Source organism: Stigmatopora argus, chromosome 12, assembly GCF_051989625.1.
Source record: "Stigmatopora argus isolate UIUO_Sarg chromosome 12, RoL_Sarg_1.0, whole genome shotgun sequence".
NCBI classification, from domain to species: domain Eukaryota; kingdom Metazoa; phylum Chordata; class Actinopteri; order Syngnathiformes; family Syngnathidae; genus Stigmatopora; species Stigmatopora argus.
In genome coordinates this window covers 5,038,239-5,056,634 of record NC_135398.1, presented here as the reverse complement: position 1 = coordinate 5,056,634, position 18,396 = coordinate 5,038,239, and the positions used below count along the sequence as shown (strand labels likewise).

The 18,396-nt window shown below is 39.0% G+C and overlaps 2 protein-coding genes, 1 long non-coding RNA gene and 3 other non-coding genes across 8 annotated transcripts in view; 1 reads left to right on the top strand and 5 right to left on the bottom strand.

Annotated features, from left to right (window-relative positions):
• Positions 1 to 9,234, bottom strand: part of tnr (tenascin R (restrictin, janusin)) — a 132,647-nt gene extending 123,413 nt beyond the window's left edge. Inside the window, exon 1 of one of the 2 annotated variants that reach the window (XM_077616238.1) lies at positions 9,017 to 9,234. The gene's annotated coding sequence lies outside the window, so the exon portion shown is untranslated. The remainder of the gene's footprint in view (positions 1 to 9,016) is intronic. The other variant, XM_077616239.1, reaches the window with a different exon arrangement.
• Positions 9,235 to 11,951: 2,717 nt separating this feature from the next.
• best4 (bestrophin 4) lies at positions 11,952 to 15,020 on the top strand. Its single transcript, XM_077615810.1, has 8 exons — positions 11,952 to 12,103; positions 12,322 to 12,422; positions 12,554 to 12,787; positions 12,867 to 13,021; positions 13,641 to 13,718; positions 13,783 to 14,016; positions 14,102 to 14,256; positions 14,820 to 15,020. The coding sequence occupies exons 1-8, from the start codon at positions 11,952 to 11,954 to the stop codon at positions 14,980 to 14,982; spliced, it is 1,272 nt and encodes a 423-aa protein (XP_077471936.1). The 3' UTR covers positions 14,983 to 15,020.
• Positions 15,021 to 15,347: 327 nt separating this feature from the next.
• On the bottom strand, positions 15,348 to 17,082 carry LOC144085959 (uncharacterized). 2 transcript variants are annotated; one of them, XR_013304307.1, is made up of 6 exons: positions 17,071 to 17,082; positions 16,836 to 16,896; positions 16,206 to 16,286; positions 15,984 to 16,040; positions 15,747 to 15,807; positions 15,348 to 15,504 (listed from the first exon to the last, which is right to left on the bottom strand). It is a non-coding gene; the product is annotated as an uncharacterized LOC144085959 (long non-coding RNA). The 2 variants fall into 2 exon arrangements; XR_013304308.1 differs by lacking the exon at positions 17,071 to 17,082 and having other exon boundaries at positions 16,533 to 16,895.
• LOC144086414 (small nucleolar RNA SNORD63) lies at positions 15,875 to 15,946 on the bottom strand. Its single transcript, XR_013304452.1, has one exon. It is a non-coding gene; the product is annotated as a small nucleolar RNA SNORD63 (small nucleolar RNA).
• LOC144086413 (small nucleolar RNA SNORD63) lies at positions 16,964 to 17,035 on the bottom strand. Its single transcript, XR_013304451.1, has one exon. It is a non-coding gene; the product is annotated as a small nucleolar RNA SNORD63 (small nucleolar RNA).
• Positions 17,083 to 17,268: 186 nt separating the features above from the next.
• On the bottom strand, positions 17,269 to 17,464 carry LOC144086412 (small nucleolar RNA SNORA74). Its single transcript, XR_013304450.1, has one exon. It is a non-coding gene; the product is annotated as a small nucleolar RNA SNORA74 (small nucleolar RNA).
• Positions 17,465 to 18,396: the final 932 nt, after the last annotated feature.

Sequence of the window (18,396 nt, the reverse complement as noted above, 5' to 3'; positions counted from 1 at the left end):
TTACTAAATCCAACTTTAACTTTCCAGCGAAAATGCCTTATCTCTTAAGTTTTGTGTTTTAATTGAAGAAAAAACTATGTAAGTATATGCTAAACAATGGAAAGCAAAATTAGTAACTGTATCTGATTTAAAACATTGAAAAAGACATTAATAATTAACTTAAATAGCCCTCAACAAGACAGTAACACGAGCAAAATACAAAAAATAGGTTTTTCGAAGCCTTAAAGATGATGCCACAGATTTAAAAAATGTTCCAATGTGTCTTCATTTCATTTTGAGACATAAATTGCTCAATATACTACAAAGATTCAAGAATTAAAAGACAATTTTTTAGCAGAAACAGAAATAAGAGGAATTCTCATCATTTTAGTGGCGTCAGATTTACATAAATTTCTGTATCCAGATTCGCAAACTGCTTTTCTATGATCTGGTAAATTGTAATTATTATCATTATGTTCCAATCAAGAAGTTCTTCTATGGAAAGTTGAATTTAAGATTCATCCTTTTCCAAGATTTCCTCGAGTACGCAAAAATGGAACCACTTTGCTGGTAAACAACATTGGGCAACTACAGACCTGTTGAAGAGGCAAAAAATTGCACCCTTCTAAAAATGAGCTTTGAAGCCATTTCCTGGGGCAAGTCATACCCACGGAATCTTGATTGAACCATTTGGAGAAAAAAAAAGGACAATGTGGGCTGCTGAGAACGAGCAACTGAAGAGGAGATGCGTGGCCAGGAAGGATTGGGAAAGAGCAGCGAGTGGGCCGAGAAGGAGATTTTTTTGCTTGATAACATGTTTCTTGTATATCGCCCTGAGTTTAACGCTGTTATAATTACCGTAATATTAAGAGAGAACAAATCAACAGGAGCAAATCACTTTTAATATACTAATCATTAATATTGACCTTCAAGTTTCACATAATTGACTGCGGCAAAAACTAATATTTTCTGCTTCATCTTTCCAAGAATTATAGAATTAATGCAAGTGCAGATTGAAAAAAATGGATCTCTTGCATCTCACAGTAAGCACTTAGTAAATTTGGTTACCTGTATGCCAGGGGTGTCAGATTCGGGTTGGTTAGCGGGCCGAGTTAACGTCAACTTGATTTCACATGGGCCAGAACATTTTAGATATAATATTTAGATTTTTTTTAAATTAATGGATTAAAAGAACTGGATTAAAAGCCCTGAATATTCAGTTTTTTATAGATCTAAAACAATGTTTATTTTAGCTTTTTATATATATGTTTAGATTTTACAAAATGATTTTTGAACTAAAAATAGAAAAAATTTATTAATAAATTACAATTATTGATTTAAAAGGGGGAAAATCAGGAAATTTAATATACATCTATACTCTTCATTTTAATTTGATCCTAAAACAGAAAGTCGGCACTCACGATTTACTTTCCCGGGCCACACAAAATGATGCGGCGGGCCAGATTTGGCCCCAGGGCCGCCACTTTGACACATGTGCTGTACACCATTCATATTTGCCTACCAAATAAGGCATCTTTGGAAAAACTTGATATTTTTTTTCCCAATTGATTTAACATGTAGAGGAGACCCTACTTGTCCCCATGTACAACTGTGAGTTGGCAAAAAAAAAAGATTTGAGTGCAATAAGGAGTCCAAGCCAGTGCTTAGCATTCCGTTTTCACGTGGGATGGTGCTAATTAATTTGGACACTCTGCTGCTGGGTGGCATTAGCAGTCATTTTTTGTGTGTGTTCTTGCAAAAACATTTTTTTCCCCATCAATGATGACAAATCCCCACCCTACTCTATGTTGCCCTTGAGGTGGCAATTTGCATGAGCTTCCGAGCAGGAAACATAAATTGGCTGCCGTGCACACACAACCGCTACCCTAAGATCATCTGGGTGGAGCCGATTTGGAATCACACTTCACCATAATTAGTCAATTCTAATTTGAATCAAACATTGAAAATGCTTACATTTATTGGAGGCGAAGCATTGACTTGAGTTTGCCTTTCAGCAATGTTGTGCACAATACTGTGATTTGTCCAATTTATATTATATTTACTTTAAATTCAGTATGGGCATGATTTATTTTATGTTTAGGGTTGAAGATTTGGAACTCAGAGATTCCCCGGTACACGGTCGATTGGTCGCCCGAACGCGACCAAAAAACCGGGGTACACGGTCGATTGGTCGCCAGTCTTTTGGTCTTCAATAAAAACACCATCTGTGAATTTGCTTTGTCTTCTTTTTAATAAATTGACAGTTTAATAAATTGACAGTCGGTGGCAGCAGCCGATGTGTTAATAGATATTAAACTCTAAACTCTCCCTCTCTCTGTCATCATTTGGGCGACCAAACCGCGACCAAAAGACCGGCGACCAAACGTCCCGGCAACCAAACGTCCGGGCGACCAAACGTCCGGGCGACCAAACGTCCGGGCGACCAAACGTCCGGGCGACCAACCGTCCGGGCGACCAACCGTCCGGGCGACCAAACATCCAGGCGACCAAAAGACCGGCGACCAAACGACCACACACGGATTCCCCAGATCCCGGTTTGAGAAGCACTGGTTTAGACTGTCAGTGGTCATAAAGTTTAGTAGCTTTATTTTTCTGCTGCAGCACTTCCTCTCACATTTTGGCAATTTATTTAGTCTCAACAATTGTTCCTCGCTGTGTCTTTCAAGCCATGACCCAGCATGCCTTCTCATGTTCTTCTATAGGGAATGGGAGACTATTTGCCAATGCTAATTAGGAACAGCTGGCAATATACTGTATAATGGATTTGCTACAACCGGGGTGATTACTTTCGCACTTCTCCAACACTCCATGAACCCGAAATATAACTACAATAACCATAATAGCTTGAGAGCATTTTGCTGAATGATCCCCTGTTAAAATGTCCCAATTTATATTTGCTGATTGCTGCATTCAAGGCAATTGAAGGTTACCCAAAGCATTAGTTGCCCTCTTCTTGCGCCAGTTTGCCGACAATCACAGGAAAGAACATTCAAACACCTGTTCCAATTTCACTTCCAAACCATTTTCACAACTTTTAAGGAACATTTGCCATTACAATTAAACAGATTGCTCAGCCACAGCTGCTCAAGTGTGAGGCTTCTGGAAGCTTTAAAAATGGGACATCATGTGGAACTTACTTTTGTGTTCCAAAATACAATTGTCGACGCAATAGGTGCTAAATTAAAGGGAATTTGGAGGGCAATTAGTGGTCAAAGGGTGGATAAGTTGGTATTTATGACTTGCAGTATTCCCAAATGTATAGTAATCCCTCGATTATCGCGTCTTCACTACTGCGCGATTTTTGCCCCAGCTTCACCGGATTTGTAAGTACGATATTCATTGTTATATTGAGTATTTATGTTGATAAAGCTCATTATTTTGGGCTGCATAGGGGGACTTGAGATAAGTTTAGACACCCCGGGGTATACATATAGTTGGTTACACTTATACACGTAGTTTACTCCCCTGTCTAGACTTTTATTACATCAGTTCTGACAGTGGCACCCTTAGGCCTTATTTCCTGTATTTTTGGGGGTGTTCATTTGAACACCTGTCTGGGAGGGTGGTTTTTTACCTTTTTTATTTGAGGGTGCCACTTTAGTATCTTTTGCTTCCCCTATGTTGTCCCGTAGTCCAGGTTTTCGGTGGACTTTGTTGTAAATAAATTATCATTTAATGCTACTTGCCTTGTGTGTCTGGCTCCTCATTGACTGAGTTTTTCTGCTGTGGTAGTTGCGACTCCCTAGTACCTCTTACCACCAGGGGGAGTCGTAACAAAGTGGGACCTATTAATTTTTATTTTTTTCAATAAGTTCACAAAAATGTGAAAATCCATGCTGAAGCCACTCTTGCTACTAGGACTCGGCACTGAAGAAAAAAAAGAGTTATAATAGGGCTGACCCTACTTCTCAGTTTTTCGATTATCGTGGCCATGTCTGGTCTACATTTAACAAGATATTTGAGGGATTACTGTACATATTTTTTCAGGCGACACTATCCTGGAGTTAACCTTTGCCATTTCTTTACACTCTTTAATGCTGTAAAGATGGAAAATCAGACCCCTTTATCACTATATTTCATGAGAAAGTAGTGATTGCATAACGGACTTGGTTGAAGTGATACATCTTGTTGACTAAAATTTTTGTATATACATTGGCGGAGATAAATTTGTGACAAATAAGCAGATTCAAACAAAAATAAGATGACTTCTAAATTGAGATGAGAGTACCAGGAACGAAAATGCTGAAATATTGACTTTGGTGTTTTATAGTTGTCTTCCGATGTCAAACCTTAATATCGGTTTATCTGAAGAATGGATGAATAAATGTATCGTGCCAACAAGCTTTCTCTCCATGTCCTCAAGTGTCTCTGTACTAATTGTCTCTGAAAGCACCACTTTCCCCAACATCCCAAAAATGTAGCGCTTGCACTTTGTCTCATTGAATAGTACAAAGTGATTACTCCAGGGTTTGCACCCCACTTGGAAGTCTCCTTTGATAAAAAAAAAAGTCTGCCAGATAGGTAAATGCAATGTAAATGCAAATAACAGCAGGGGGAAAAAATCTTTTGCAAATCCAAACAAATCTCCAGCGTATTACAAAGCTTTCTAAGTGAACACCCAGGAGAACGTTTCGGAATTGCAAATACGTTCAATACCATTTCTTGTGTGAAAACTAAAAACAAGGCAGGGGGAGTTTCTTGACTGGTAATAGCCCCGATTTTAGTATTAGCTGTATCGAGGTGGCACACGGAAAAAGGGCGAGGGGGAGGAGATTAATTCTCTTTGTGATACATCACCGCAGCAATCTGTAGGCCATAAAAGACATGTAGTCGTTCATCCTGTTTATATGACGATATCAGTGTCGGTTTTACTTCAAGTGCCATGTGCCAAACACTCACGTAGGTGGCCTAATGTGTTGGTGGGCTCCATTACACAATCGAGGGGAAGTCAAAGCATCATCAAATGGCACGATAAGTGCTGACCTTCTCCTGAAATGGGTAACTACCACGCTTCATTTGTCTCTTTATAGCTGCATTACAATCAAGGTTGTAGTATTGGGAAGCGGAAGCATGTATGTGTGAGTATTTTTGTGCAGCCCTTGAATTAAGACCCCTTTAGCAGCCACTCCAAAGTAGTAACTTAGTGTGCGGTCACATTTTGAGTTTGGAGTGAGAATGGCTTTAAGAATGGCATGCGAAGAGTTAAATCCAACTAAATTATTACGTATTCATTTTCAACACCACTTATCCTTGTCAAGGTTGCGGGGTGCTGGAGCCTATCCGAGCGGATTTATCATAATTTTTTTAACTACTTTACAATATTATGTGGGGCCATAACTGAGTGCATTTTAATTTCATTGTTTTTTTTTATATTGGATTAATTCATGAATTTATTTAGTTACAAACAAATCACAAATTAATTTATTCTCCATAAAGGCTTATCAGTGTGTGTCAGCATAGGTAAGTAAAACTATGTCAGATTAAATTTTCTATAATTTAGGTCACATGTGTCAAAGTGGTGGCCCGGGGGCCAAATCTGGCCCGCCGGATCGTTTTGTGTGGCCCGAGAAAGTAAATGATGAGTGCCAAATGTCTGTTTTATGATGAAATTCAAATGAAGATTGTCGATTTCCTGTGTTTCCTCATTTTAAATCAATAATTGCAAAAATGTGTACTAATTTGAATGTCCAAAAATGATCTATCGATTAGCACGATCGAGAAAGCTGTCAATTTATTAATCGATTAATTTTGGCAGCCTAGTTGGAAGACATAACGGCCCTCCGGATGTAAACGAAACTACCATGTGGCCCGCGACAAAAAAATGAGTTTGACACCCCTGATTTAGGTCATATTTCCTGGCATGTAAGAATTGTGGGAAATTAAAGACTCCTGTACAGGAGAAAATCAGGGATTAAAATGAAATATTATTCATCCGGGTCTGATTATTATAAACTTTGCCTACTAAATCCCTGCCACTTTAATGTTAAAAAGCTCTTAATCCACAAAACTGTTTCCTTTAGGTAAACAATGCAGAAGGCAATTTAATAATCTCACATTAAAAGGCAACTGTTTATCCCAAAATGTCTCCCCCAAACTTATTTCCTAGGGAAAAAATGAATCCAAACCGTGCACCCTCTTCACACACGTTGCCTGGAGAGATATCATTAGCATGAATTCACACAGAGGGATTTACCTTTAAGATTTATCACGAGAGCTTCATATTATGAACCAGAGTGAGAACAACAAACATGGGCAATGCTGAGCTCCAGGCGAGGGGGATAACAACATGTGGTGATAACTACATTATAATTTCAATTTTGCTCTTATCCATTCCACTCCTGCATTCCAAACTTGCTCACAGAGTAAAATAAGCAGAGAACTTGTGTTCGAGTTGTTTTGGTGGGGTTTCATGTACACCAGAAAGTGAGAATAGTGGGTGGGGTAAGAATTTTCAGTGGTACCTCGACATACGATCGTAATCCGTTCCGAGACTGAGATCGTATGTCGAGCTTTTCGTAACTCAAGCGAGCGTTTCCCATTGAAATGAATTGAAAACAAATTAATTCGTTCCAACCCTCTGAAAAAACACCAAAAACAGGATATTGGATTGGAATTTTTTTTTATTTCTTCTTATTCGCCATATATTGACAAAGTAATAAATAACGAGTGGTTTAATAGTAATAAAATGTGTTTAATAGATGTAAAATTAGACGCATTTCGCGGAGGGGAGAGACAACGACACACACGGAGGTGGAGGGGGGGCTGTTCGGGGGGACTTTATCCATAGCACTCGTAAACGAACAAACTAATTTAAATTAACTTGGATAAATACATACAGACACTCAAACATACGTTTAAAGTAACTTTACACAAAACTGAATTCTAGTTTTATCTCAATCTTTTGTTACCTTCGTTTTCCGGGTTAGCGGTTTGCCACGCCTCCACCCTCACGTTCGCTATCGATGGACTGTTTGCTGTTGCACTGCCTTCAAAATATTCCCAAAATGATGCACACAAATGTCCTCACAATAGGATAACGCACGACCACTTGCCAACGAGAAATAGTCTTTAAAGAACGATCGCGGGACCTTCTTTCCTTAGAAAGAATAACAGGAAATGCAATAGCTGAGCTTCCCACGTATTGCTTGTGGCTAATGAAGTTTTACTCTGAGAAAGGGTGCCATTGCCTATGGGTGTTGTGTGCACGAGTATACTTCATTACCCAGAAAGCCCTCTTTTTGCCCGCGCATGCGCGTTGTGCGTTTCCTGGTCGAAACTCGTCTGAATAAATCGTTCAGTCCTTGTAGATAAAGTAGTTATACACGAAAGAGATGCGGCTACAATGATAAACACCCTCTCATGTCATGGCCACCTGGCTTGGTCGCATCTCGAAATTTTAATCGTATCGCGAGCGAGTTATTCGATCGAAATTTTCGTCGTACCACGAGCATGTTGTATGACGAGCATGTTGTATCACGAGGTAACACTGTATTTGTACATACATTCACTTGCGTGAGAAAGTCAGTAGGCGGGCAGTTACAGTAAATAAAGATACCATGTTATCTAAAGCTATGGTGATAAGGTCAGACAGTGTCAATGATAACCAATTTAAAGCGCTTCTCAGACACATTGCGTGCACTGTGTATGCTTTTTTTATGAACTGTAAATGGATGGCATTGCCGTGGATGTCCACTCCGCCCTTACTTTAATGGCATTGTAACTTGATAGACTTGCAGGCATTGATGCAATGATATGCCCCATGTATCATTGCTACTCCTCCCCTTATCTTTCACTCTCTGTGCTATATAAGGTCATCAATGAGGAGTCACTGGAGAAAAAGTACCACGGGACCTTGGCCGTGAGCATTTCCGTAAACAGCCAAATAATGTCTGGGAATTGGTAAGCAAGCAAATGTCATTTGGCCCAGGTGGATTGCTACTATCTGCTTGGTTTATGACATTTCAGGTGCTGTAGGGGAAGACGTTGCCTTCAGCAAAAGCAGAAACAAAAGCAGAAACAGTCTCCTGGTGCTTCTGCTTGCTTTGTACATACTGATCTTCCACATTCACATTTCAACACCATCTCAGTATTTTCCCTTATTTGCAGAGTGTGAATAATAATATAAAGCATGTGCATATAAATACTGCTGCATGCGTGCATGCAAGTGGTCTGCTATAATCTCGTGAACATAATGTTATAAGGCAGATATCAAATAGTGGATGTGCAAGGTGTAACAAGCTTGAGCAGTTAAAGTGGATTTAAAAAGTCAATGTTATATAGTATAGCTCCTCGTTTAGTTTGAGGAAGTCACCTTTACATTAGTCTAATAGAAAGCAAGGGAGAAAGAACATATAAGTAACAGGGATTAAAAAGGGGTGGAGGAGTGAAGATATTAAGAAATCCTACAAGAAACCCAATTTTAAAATGTTCTGCAATGAAAGCGGTACAATTCATAGCATGTGCAGCACATTAGTGACACCTGGTGGTTATATCTAAAACATATTGTTGAACTAGAGGCTATCCCAATTTGAGAATTGAGGCCGAGTACAAAGTTATTAAGTGCATTTTTTGTTAATAGTGTATGTTTAAGAAGTATATGGTAATAATGTTAGAGATATGGTTCAATCAAAGTTAAGAGTAACAGAAAATAATGTCCGATTGATAAGTAAAAGGTAAAAATAATAAAGCTAAGACTATTTTTAACATGCCTGCAAAAGTTGCAATCGATAAAAAGAATGAGTGATTATATATATTTTTTAAAGCATTTGTCGTCGTGTCCGTGCCGACTGTTTTCATTATACTACATAATTCTTATAGTTCCTTTCAATTTGTTTGTAGTGTACACATTGATGAAAATTGATCGCAACAGTCCGCACATCTCTCATCGCTCATTTTAAACTGCACATTTCTATCAAAGTATGTATAAAACAATGAATGAAATCAACATATAAGTTAAGACGGAATCGATACCTAAATGGTGGACTATATTTTTATAAAAGAAGAAATGCCTACTTACAGCCATTGTTTGGGATGTCACCGATGGCCGGAGCTGACGACAGCGGCACCTGGAGCTGATTAAAACGAGGTGAAGAAACGGACTTCCTTTCTTATTAACCAGCATAAAATAACAATCGCCCTCTTGCTTCTGCTTCAAGTTTACAAAACTTTTTCAAGCTCACTTAATGTAGCGACGGATTTGATGAGCGATAAGTCGCTAAAGCATGAGAAGTGGAGAGAAAGAAACACGCTCGTATTGTAAGGATGCAAGTACTACTAGTATTGTAGTTAGGAACATGTGCCTTTACCTGACCTCTAACCTTGTGACATCCGATTAATTTGCATATTAAAAGAAACAGGGTGTTGATCCTTACTAAAAAAGGTTAAATTAACCCACTGATGGTGTGCTTTGGTAAATATAGTGGTAGTGGGGATTTGATTTTACATCCACCTAAAATATTGTTGGTGATTTTTGTCTTGTAAAATTGTGTGTATTTTGCTGCATATTATAAAGGGTGCCTACATACTTTTTTTTTCATTTTCTGAACCGCTTCATCCTCACTAGGGTCGCGGAGGGCGCTGGAGCCTATGCCAGGTGACTGCGGGCAAGAGGCGGGGGACCCCCAGATTAGGTGGCCGGCCAATCGCAGTGCACGAGGAGATGGACGACCAATCTCACTCATACTCATACCTAAGGGCAATTTAGAGTGTCCAGTGAAATCAGGAAATTTAATATACATCTATACTCTTCATTTTAAAATGATCCTAAAACAGAAAGTCGGCACTCATGATTTACTTTCCCGGGCCACACAAAATGATGCGGCGGGCCAGATTTGGCCCCCGGGCCGCCACTTTGACAGCTGTGACATAGGGTATTTCTGCCATGTGTATTACAGCGTGTCTCCTATTTGTATTTATGTTAATATTTATTTAAATTTTGGATATATCTTCGATTGTATCTGCATCGCTGTTTGTTTTGTAGTCTACATTTGTTATTGTTTGGAAAAAAATCCGGACAAAAATTAGTATATGGCTATAACTTCAGCACTCAATTGTTCTCAGCTTGTTTTTTATCACTTATCTTCAAACACATTTCATGTATTTACAAGAATATCTTCCACATTATTATTTTTTAATCATTTATCTTAGTTTACCAACTAAGGGCACCAGGCGAGGGTTACACACATTTTCTTTCAAAATGTATAGTACATATATCCATGTGTGTGTAGCATTTTATAAGTGAAATAAACTGGGACATGCATGCAATATGAGCACATTTAATCCACACGTGTGCCTTAGGCTTCCCATGCAACAACACGCTCCCTCTTTCCCAGAGCGCTAGTTTAACTAAGATGATCCAAAATGACCTGAAGCAAGTTTTAGCGAAAGAGGGAGCGGATAAAAGTCTAAGAAGTCTGGAATCCAGAAGGATTTTGTCAGAATGGGGTACTTTGAAGTAGATTCACAAATAGAATTTAGAGGAATGATGGATAAATGTTCTCTGAAAAAACTCAGTTTGCTTTCACTGCTACTTCTCCTCTTTCAAAGTATGGACAAAGCAAAAGTCCAAAATTTTCTTTTTACACGGCCCAAATTTAGTGAGAAAGAGAAGTTGACGTTACGTCCAAAAGAGGGCGAGGTGTCTTCATAAAAATCAACGTGAGGGTGATTTACAGCACAAGTACATGTGAAAAACAAACAAAACCAGATCTGTGAATTATCTTGTTTGCAATAGTCTTGTGTCACTGGTAGACAATGCGTTAAATCACCCAGAAACACATCCCTATAATTGGAAAGGAGTTCTAAATCCTAAGTGTGCAACAGACATACATTATATACCGCACGGGTGTCAAAGTGGCGGCCCGGGGGCCAAATCTGGCCCGCCGCATCATTTTGTGTGGACCGGGAAACTAAATCATGAGTGCCGACTTTCTGTTTTAGGATCATTTTAAAATGAAGAGTATAAATGTATATTAAATTTCCTGATTTTCCCCCTTTTAAATCGATAATTGCTATTTTTTTAATCCATATTTTCTTTGTTTTTAGTTCAAAAATCATTTTGTAAAATCCAAAAATATATTAAAAAAGCTAAAATAAAGATTGTTTTAGATCTATAAAAAACGGAATATACAGGGCCTTTAATCCAGTTCATTCAATCCATTTATTTAAAAATATCTAAACATTATATCTAAAATGGTCCGGCCCACATGAAATCGAGTTGACGTTAAAGCGGCCCGCGAACCAACCCGAGTCTTACACCCTTCATTTAGCGCTTTAATTACCTCCAGATTTCTCTTTTCATCAAGCTGCAGCAAATCCTGCATTTACATCCAATCTTGATCAAAATACTCAATTACACTAACTATTAGAATTCTTATTAAAACACATTTTTAATGATTTTTCCCCAAATGAAACTAATTGAAGTCAATGATGGTATTCAGATTCAAGCTTCTTAGGAAGTAAAATAATTTATAAATGCTACTTCAATAATGAAAATTGAGTTAAACTGTGATCATACCAAGTAATCAACAGCTAAATGGTTTAGACATGTTTGTAATTTCCTCTATATACAGGTATATGACCAATTAAAACTTAAACCATCATGCTATGGTTACATAATGTTTGCAACCTTGCATCCTTGCATATAGTCACAGGCATCCATTCATCATTATTTAGCTTCTGTAATTGTTATAGTGATAGCAAAAAAAGCAGTTTTATGAACTTTGTGACTATCATTGAAGGAGCTCTGATAAGGTTGATTTGTGTGTGTTGGGTTTTTGGAAAGGAGTTCCCAGCTCATCAACTGAATAAATTGTGTGTCGTGATATGATGACACACAAGTGTGTGTGGGGTGTGTTGCTTTTAAATTAGGAGTCAGTGGCCAGAGAAGTCCCTTGTCTACAGTATTTAGTGGTGTTAAATATTTGCTGTTGTGCGCCTCTGCTTTTCCAGACATGACTGTTTCATACACTCTTGAGGTAGCTAACGTGAGGTTTGGAGGATTTTCTAAGCTCTTGTTCAGGTGGAAGGGCAGCATCTACAAACTACTCTACAAGGAATTTCTGCTCTTCTGTGCATTCTACATCTTTTTTAGTTTACTGTACAGGTGAGACCAATATATATTTTATTGGTATTGTGAGAATTTAATATTGGTGTTCTTCGCAAAGTTACAAAAAAGTGATTTTCATATTAAAAATGTTATGAAATTCAGTATCATAACACTGTATTGTTTAAAAAAATATTTGTAATTTATATCATCGTAATGATAATTGATTCCATACCACAAAAAAATAGTATTCTTGTTTTTAACACATTTTAACACAGGTTGTGGCTAACATCCGAACAGCAGATTGTGTTTGAGCTTCTCTCCTTATACTGCAACCAGTTCACTAACACCAACTTCATCCCTGTTCTCTTTGTGCTCGGTAGGTAGAGTATATGAGGTCAAATTTCAATCCGTCATGGACAAAGTAGGAATATCAAAATGTCTTGTTCTCTCCCCAAGTACAGTACAAAAACGTGGAGACGAATAACCCATCGTGGCTGACATTTTCAGGCTTTTACGTGACATTGGCCTTCAATCGTTGGTGGGGTCAATACACCAGTTTCCCGCTTCCCGACAACCTGATGATGGTGGTCTCCGGGAACGTCCACGGGGCCGACGAAAAGGGTCGCCTGTTGCGACGCACGCTGATGAGATACGCCAACCTGTCGTCGGTGCTGATCCTGCGCTCTGTCAGCACCAGAGTGCACAAGCGCTTCCCCACGCTGGAGCACATTGTGGAGGCCGGTGGGTGACACCAAAACCTCGCTTTCACATCCAAACAGAAAATGTAGTCCAAAATAATCATGTGAATATTTGCCTTCAGGCTTCATGACATCACGCGAGCTGAAGATTTTAGAGTCGCTAGACTCGGATTTTAACAAGTACTGGATGCCGCTGACCTGGTTCGTGAACTTGGCATCTAGAGCAAGAGAGGAGGGCCGAGTGAGGGACGACATCGCTTTGAGACTCCTCATGGATGTGACTCACTTTGCTTTTGCATTTACATGAAATATTACATGATCAAATACCTGATGTGCATCCGTTTGAGATGGGTTGTAATCCGATATAATTTTACTAACAGCCAAATACTATCTTTATATCATGGTGGGATATTGAACTAAATTTAACTAAATGGAATAGACCGTTCCTAATGTGTTGGGCGATATAGTATTGTGCATATTGGTTAAGAACTGTGATATGTCAGACAGAATTTTTGGATGTCCCCAGGAAAACACCATAATGTAATGTGTTATGATATGGTTACCTTTGGACAAATATTACAATAACTTCTCCCAAATTAAGGACAGAATTGGTACTTTTAGTAAAGATTGTATTATAGACATATGGCCTATAATACAATCTTTACTGTGATTGGACTATACACCGTATCATGATCATTAGGCCTAACCTTGGCAAAATGTCATAGCTTTATATACTTGTCCAATATTTGTCAAACCGTTATATAATATGGTAACAGCATAATTATATCTGTATCATTAGCCAAAGTTTTCAGATAACACAGTGTGATGGTTAACATATCCATGGATAAAAATAATCCAAAACTCATTTGAGAAACCTTTTATTATTATCTTTCCAGGAGTTGAATAACTACCGGTCCAAGTGCAGCCTTTTGTTCCACTATGACTGGATTAGCCTCCCGCTGGTCTACACTCAGGTGTGACAACCAGATTTCCTCTTAACACATCTCAGCCTTATTCTCCAAATGCCTCGGTCCATAGGTGGTGACGTTAGCCGTCTACTCCTTCTTTGCCTTGTGCGTCATCGGTCGCCAGTTCCTAAACCCGGAAAAAGGTTACAAAGACCACAAGCTGGACCTGTATGTGCCCTTTATCACTCTGCTGCAGTTCTTCTTCTACGCTGGATGGCTTAAAGTCGGGGAACTGATCATCAACCCGTTTGGAGAGGATGACGACGACTTTGAGACTAACCAGCTGATTGACAGAAACATTCAGGTTATATTCATATTTATATTTCATTCTATTTCAGCATCTTGTTTTCTATTCTGGTTGCTTCCAGTACTGACACTGAGTCCCACAGGTGTCCATGCTGGCAGTAGATGACATGTACCAGAACCTGGCACCCCTGGAGAAGGACAAACACTGGGCCCAAAGACATTTCAACATCCCATATACCATATCCACAGCAGCAGACCGCCTCAAACCAGCTTTCAAAGGATCCACCTTTGATATGAGGTGTTGCCATATCCTGGCATTATACATACAAATAATAGAACAGCTGGCCAAGTACATGATCTACATTTCTGACCAAATACACTGATCTATACCTCATCTCATCTCATTCTCTGAACCGCGTTATCCTCACGAGGGTCGCGGGGGATGCTGGAGCCTGTCCCAACTGACTTCAGGCCAGGGCCAGGGGACACCCTGAATTGGTGGCCAGCCAATCGCAGGGCAGGAGACCAACAACCATTCACGCTCACACGCAATTTAGAGTGTCCAATCAGCCTATCATGCATGTCTTTGGAATGTGGGAGGAAACCAGAGTACCCAAAGAAAACCCACAGAGGCCCAGGGCGAACATGCAAACTCCATACAGAAAAGTCTGAATCTGGATTTGAACCCAGGTCCCCCTACTGTGAGGCCACCGTGATTTATAAAATTAGTCAAATATGTTATGTACCATTCTCAACCTGATATTGTCACTGGCTCAATTCCATTTTATTCAACTGATTCATACAGAATGTTTCAAGTCCTTCAACATTGATTAAGTACTAGCTATTATGTCTAATTTGCAGAATGAGTTTGGAGGATCTTGAAATGGAGCAGGCTGGCGATGGTTTCCCTCTGAGGGAGGGCAACAAAGACAGCCTCCAGCAGGGATGTAGCCTGCCATCACTGAGTGACACAGCAATTGGCCCCTTCATAACACTGAATGAAGAGGATGATCATCATTGCTAGGTAAATGAAATCACAGTAGAGGGGGATCTTTGTGTGAACAATGAAAATATGGTAATTAAATGAAATTTAAAGTAATTAAAATCTGGTTGAAGCTATCCATGCCAGAAATGTTGCACAAAAAGTAAAGCAACAAACAAGCCAGGTAACCATGTCAGTTTGAGATACCACTTTAATATTTAAGGTAGATGGCTCACCTTGTCACCACATATTTATTTTTATGACCATGAACTATTTCTGTGATTATTTATGCCAGCAAGGTTGGGTTGAGAGCATCTTCCTACGGTAATTCCTGGGTATTGTATAGCCAGAAAAATAACAGGCCTAACAAATAAAAGCTCTTTAAAAAGAATGAGTCAACAAGTCCCTTCCAGCTGTTTAAACTTTTATTTAATTTTTTAGACAAACACAATGCCCTCCAGTATAATAGTCGTCGGCATGCTTTCACAGGAAACTCCATGCAAGACTCGAAAGCAGAATTCCAGTCCCATCTTAATGAGCCTCACCAGTAGGGGAAGAAAGTCACTAAAGAAGGGAAAAGGCAAAACCTATAAACACAGTTAAGCATAAATCACATTTATATTTTAAGATTACATTAGGAATGTCCAGGTCATAAAAGAGATTCTGGTAAACTGGATTTTACATGAACCTGTGTCTTAGCCCTGACGAATTTTCTTCCAATGCTGATTCCACAGCAGAGAAGGTGGTCTCTGCCATAGCAGTAATGATTGGAGATTTTAAGTATTTGTAAAATGAGTCATAGGTACCTCAAGTCAACTTCAAATTGTGTGTCCACAACCAACAGCCAATCATGTGCTGCATGCGAGACTGGAGACAAAGAAAAGCAGATTCAAAACCATGCCCAAAACAAAGTGAGCTGGCAAGTAGACACTGCTGTGCTCAGTGTTAAAATTTAAAATTTCACCACGTTGAATCGGAATGATGTGTCGATAATACATCATTGCACAGGTATAACAGGCAAGGGAAAAAAAAAACTCAATTACCTCATCATGGAGAGTCACCACTGATGTATGACATGGCCATTTAGTCAGATTATCACACTGCAAGAAAAAGGCATCACAAAGTAAACATTTTGAAAACACTTTTCAGACCAAGTACTAAAACGTATCATGTCTTAAAACCTAGTAATACTTTGAAGTAGCATATGGGATATTACACAACTGGAGATATTTAAATCCTGAACAAAAATATGTATGGCCTAGTACCAGGTCCGCTTCGACAGTCCACAACCAACAGCCAATCACATGCTGCAGTCCACAACCAAAGCCAATCACGTGCTGCAGTCACTAAAGGGAAAAAGCCAAAACCTTTAAACACAGTGAAGCATAAATCACATTTAAATTTTAAGATTACATTAGGAATGTCCCAGGTCATAAGTCAGATTCTGGGTAAACTGGATTTTACATGAACCTGTGCCATAGCCCTGAAGAATTCTCTCCCAATACTGATTGCACAGCAGAGGAGGTGGTCTCTGCCATGGCAGTGACGAAAGATTGGGGATTTAAAGTATTTGTAAAAGGAGTCATAGGTACCTCAAGTCAACTTTGAATTGTGTCCACGACCAACAGCTAATCACGTCCTGCTGTCACTAAAGGGAAAAAGCCAAAACCTTTAAACAGAGTGAAGCATAAAATCACATCTAAATTTTAAGATTACATTAGGAATGTCCCAGGTCATAAGTCAGATTCTGGGTAAACTGGATTTTACATGAACCTGTGCCATAGCCCTGACGAATTTTCTCCCAATACTGATTGCACAGCAGAGGAGGTGGTCTCTGCCATGGCAGTGACGAAAGATTGGGGATTTAAAGTATTTGTAAAAGGAGTCATAGGTACCTCAAGTCAACTTCATATTGTATGTCCACAACCAACAGCCAATCACGTGCTGCATGTGAGACTGGAGACAAAGAAAAGCAGATTCAAAACCATGCCCAAAACAAAGTGAGCTGGCAAGTAGACGCTGCTGTGCTCAGTGTTAAAATTTAAAATTTCACCACGTTGAATCGGAATGATGTGTCGATAATACATCATTGCACAGGTAGAACGGGCGAGGAAAAAAAACCTCAATTACCTCATCATGGAGAGTCACCCCTGATGTATGACAAGGCCATTTTGTCCGAATATTACACTGCAAGAAAAAGGCATCACAAAGTAAAAAAATTGAAAACACTTTTCAGACCAAGTACTAAAACGTATCGTGCCTTAGTAATACTTTGAAGTAGCTTATGGGATGTTACACAACTGGAGATATTTAAATCCAGAACAATAATATGTATGGCCTAGTACCAGGTCCGCTTCGACGGTCCGAGGCGGACCACTCTCCACAGGCCTCGCTCTGCAGCCTTTCAGCAGCAACAGATTCTAAAACAGAACCTGTTGCGCAGAGGACAAGTACAGAGGCTTCCTCTTCCAGCACTGTAACACCGAGCCAAACACATTGTCTGGGCAGCTGACTTAGTACTGGTGGACAGTACAAGATACAGTGACCCAAAAGAGAAGGGGGTCGGAAGCATAATCTACTAAAAAAAACAATTTTGGGTGGTCACGCAAAATTAAATCAAATTTAGAATTATAATTACCCATATGTTATTTATCAATTGGCTGGCACACCAAGTCGCTAGCTAGATTCATCCCACGTCCATCGTGCGGCCTTCTTTCCGCCTAGCATCCTTCATCTTGATCTCTGAAACATACAAAAGGGACATCTCAAAAAAAGGTTGCAATAATTTCAGATTGTAATAACGCTTCGAACGAACTGTAACATATATATAAGTCGCTAAATCGCCTCGTGATAACATAGCCCGAAAAGTAATGCCGCTTTTAGCACTGCGGACGTCGATTTGTGTATTTTACAAAATGGAGGTTGTTTATGAAATTAATATGAAGTTTATTTTTCAAAAATAATACCAAATTTAGAATTAGGCCTGGAGGGCCAGAGTTGGAAGCAAAATATATTTTCTACAGATTTTTCGGTATGGATCCAATTTATAAATACAGCATACAATAAATTTGAAACGCTTCATAAAAACGAAATTTAAAAATTTCTTACTGGATATAGAAAAGAGACGACAACCAGACCACATACTAGCAGAAGAGCTAGATGAAGAAGGAGAGAACGGAAGACGCGTACTCCTAGAAATAGTTTTTGTCGCTGTGCATTGTGGGGGGAAAAGTAGGACGTCCTTCACTTTAGTCAAATATGCTTGTATTATCTATATTACAACTATACATTGATGTTTTTGTCATTTTTTAACGTGTACCATTTGCTTATTTGGTCATTTGTATGCATTTTAATACATTATATGCAAAATCTATTCTACATTTGTATACATATTCTAATAAACAATATAAGAGAAAAGAACTACTGAGTTACAAATTTTATGAATCACATATATAA

Coding starts and splice junctions, on each gene's coding strand:
- best4 (XM_077615810.1), top strand. CDS start 11,952: ATGACTGTTTCATACACTCTTGAGGTAGCTAACGTGAGGTTTGGAGGA. Junction 12,104..12,321: donor TTTTTTAGTTTACTGTACAG/GTGAGACCAATA, acceptor ATTTTAACACAG/GTTGTGGCTAACATCCGAAC. Junction 13,022..13,640: donor CTTTGAGACTCCTCATGGAT/GTGACTCACTTT, acceptor TTATCTTTCCAG/GAGTTGAATAACTACCGGTC.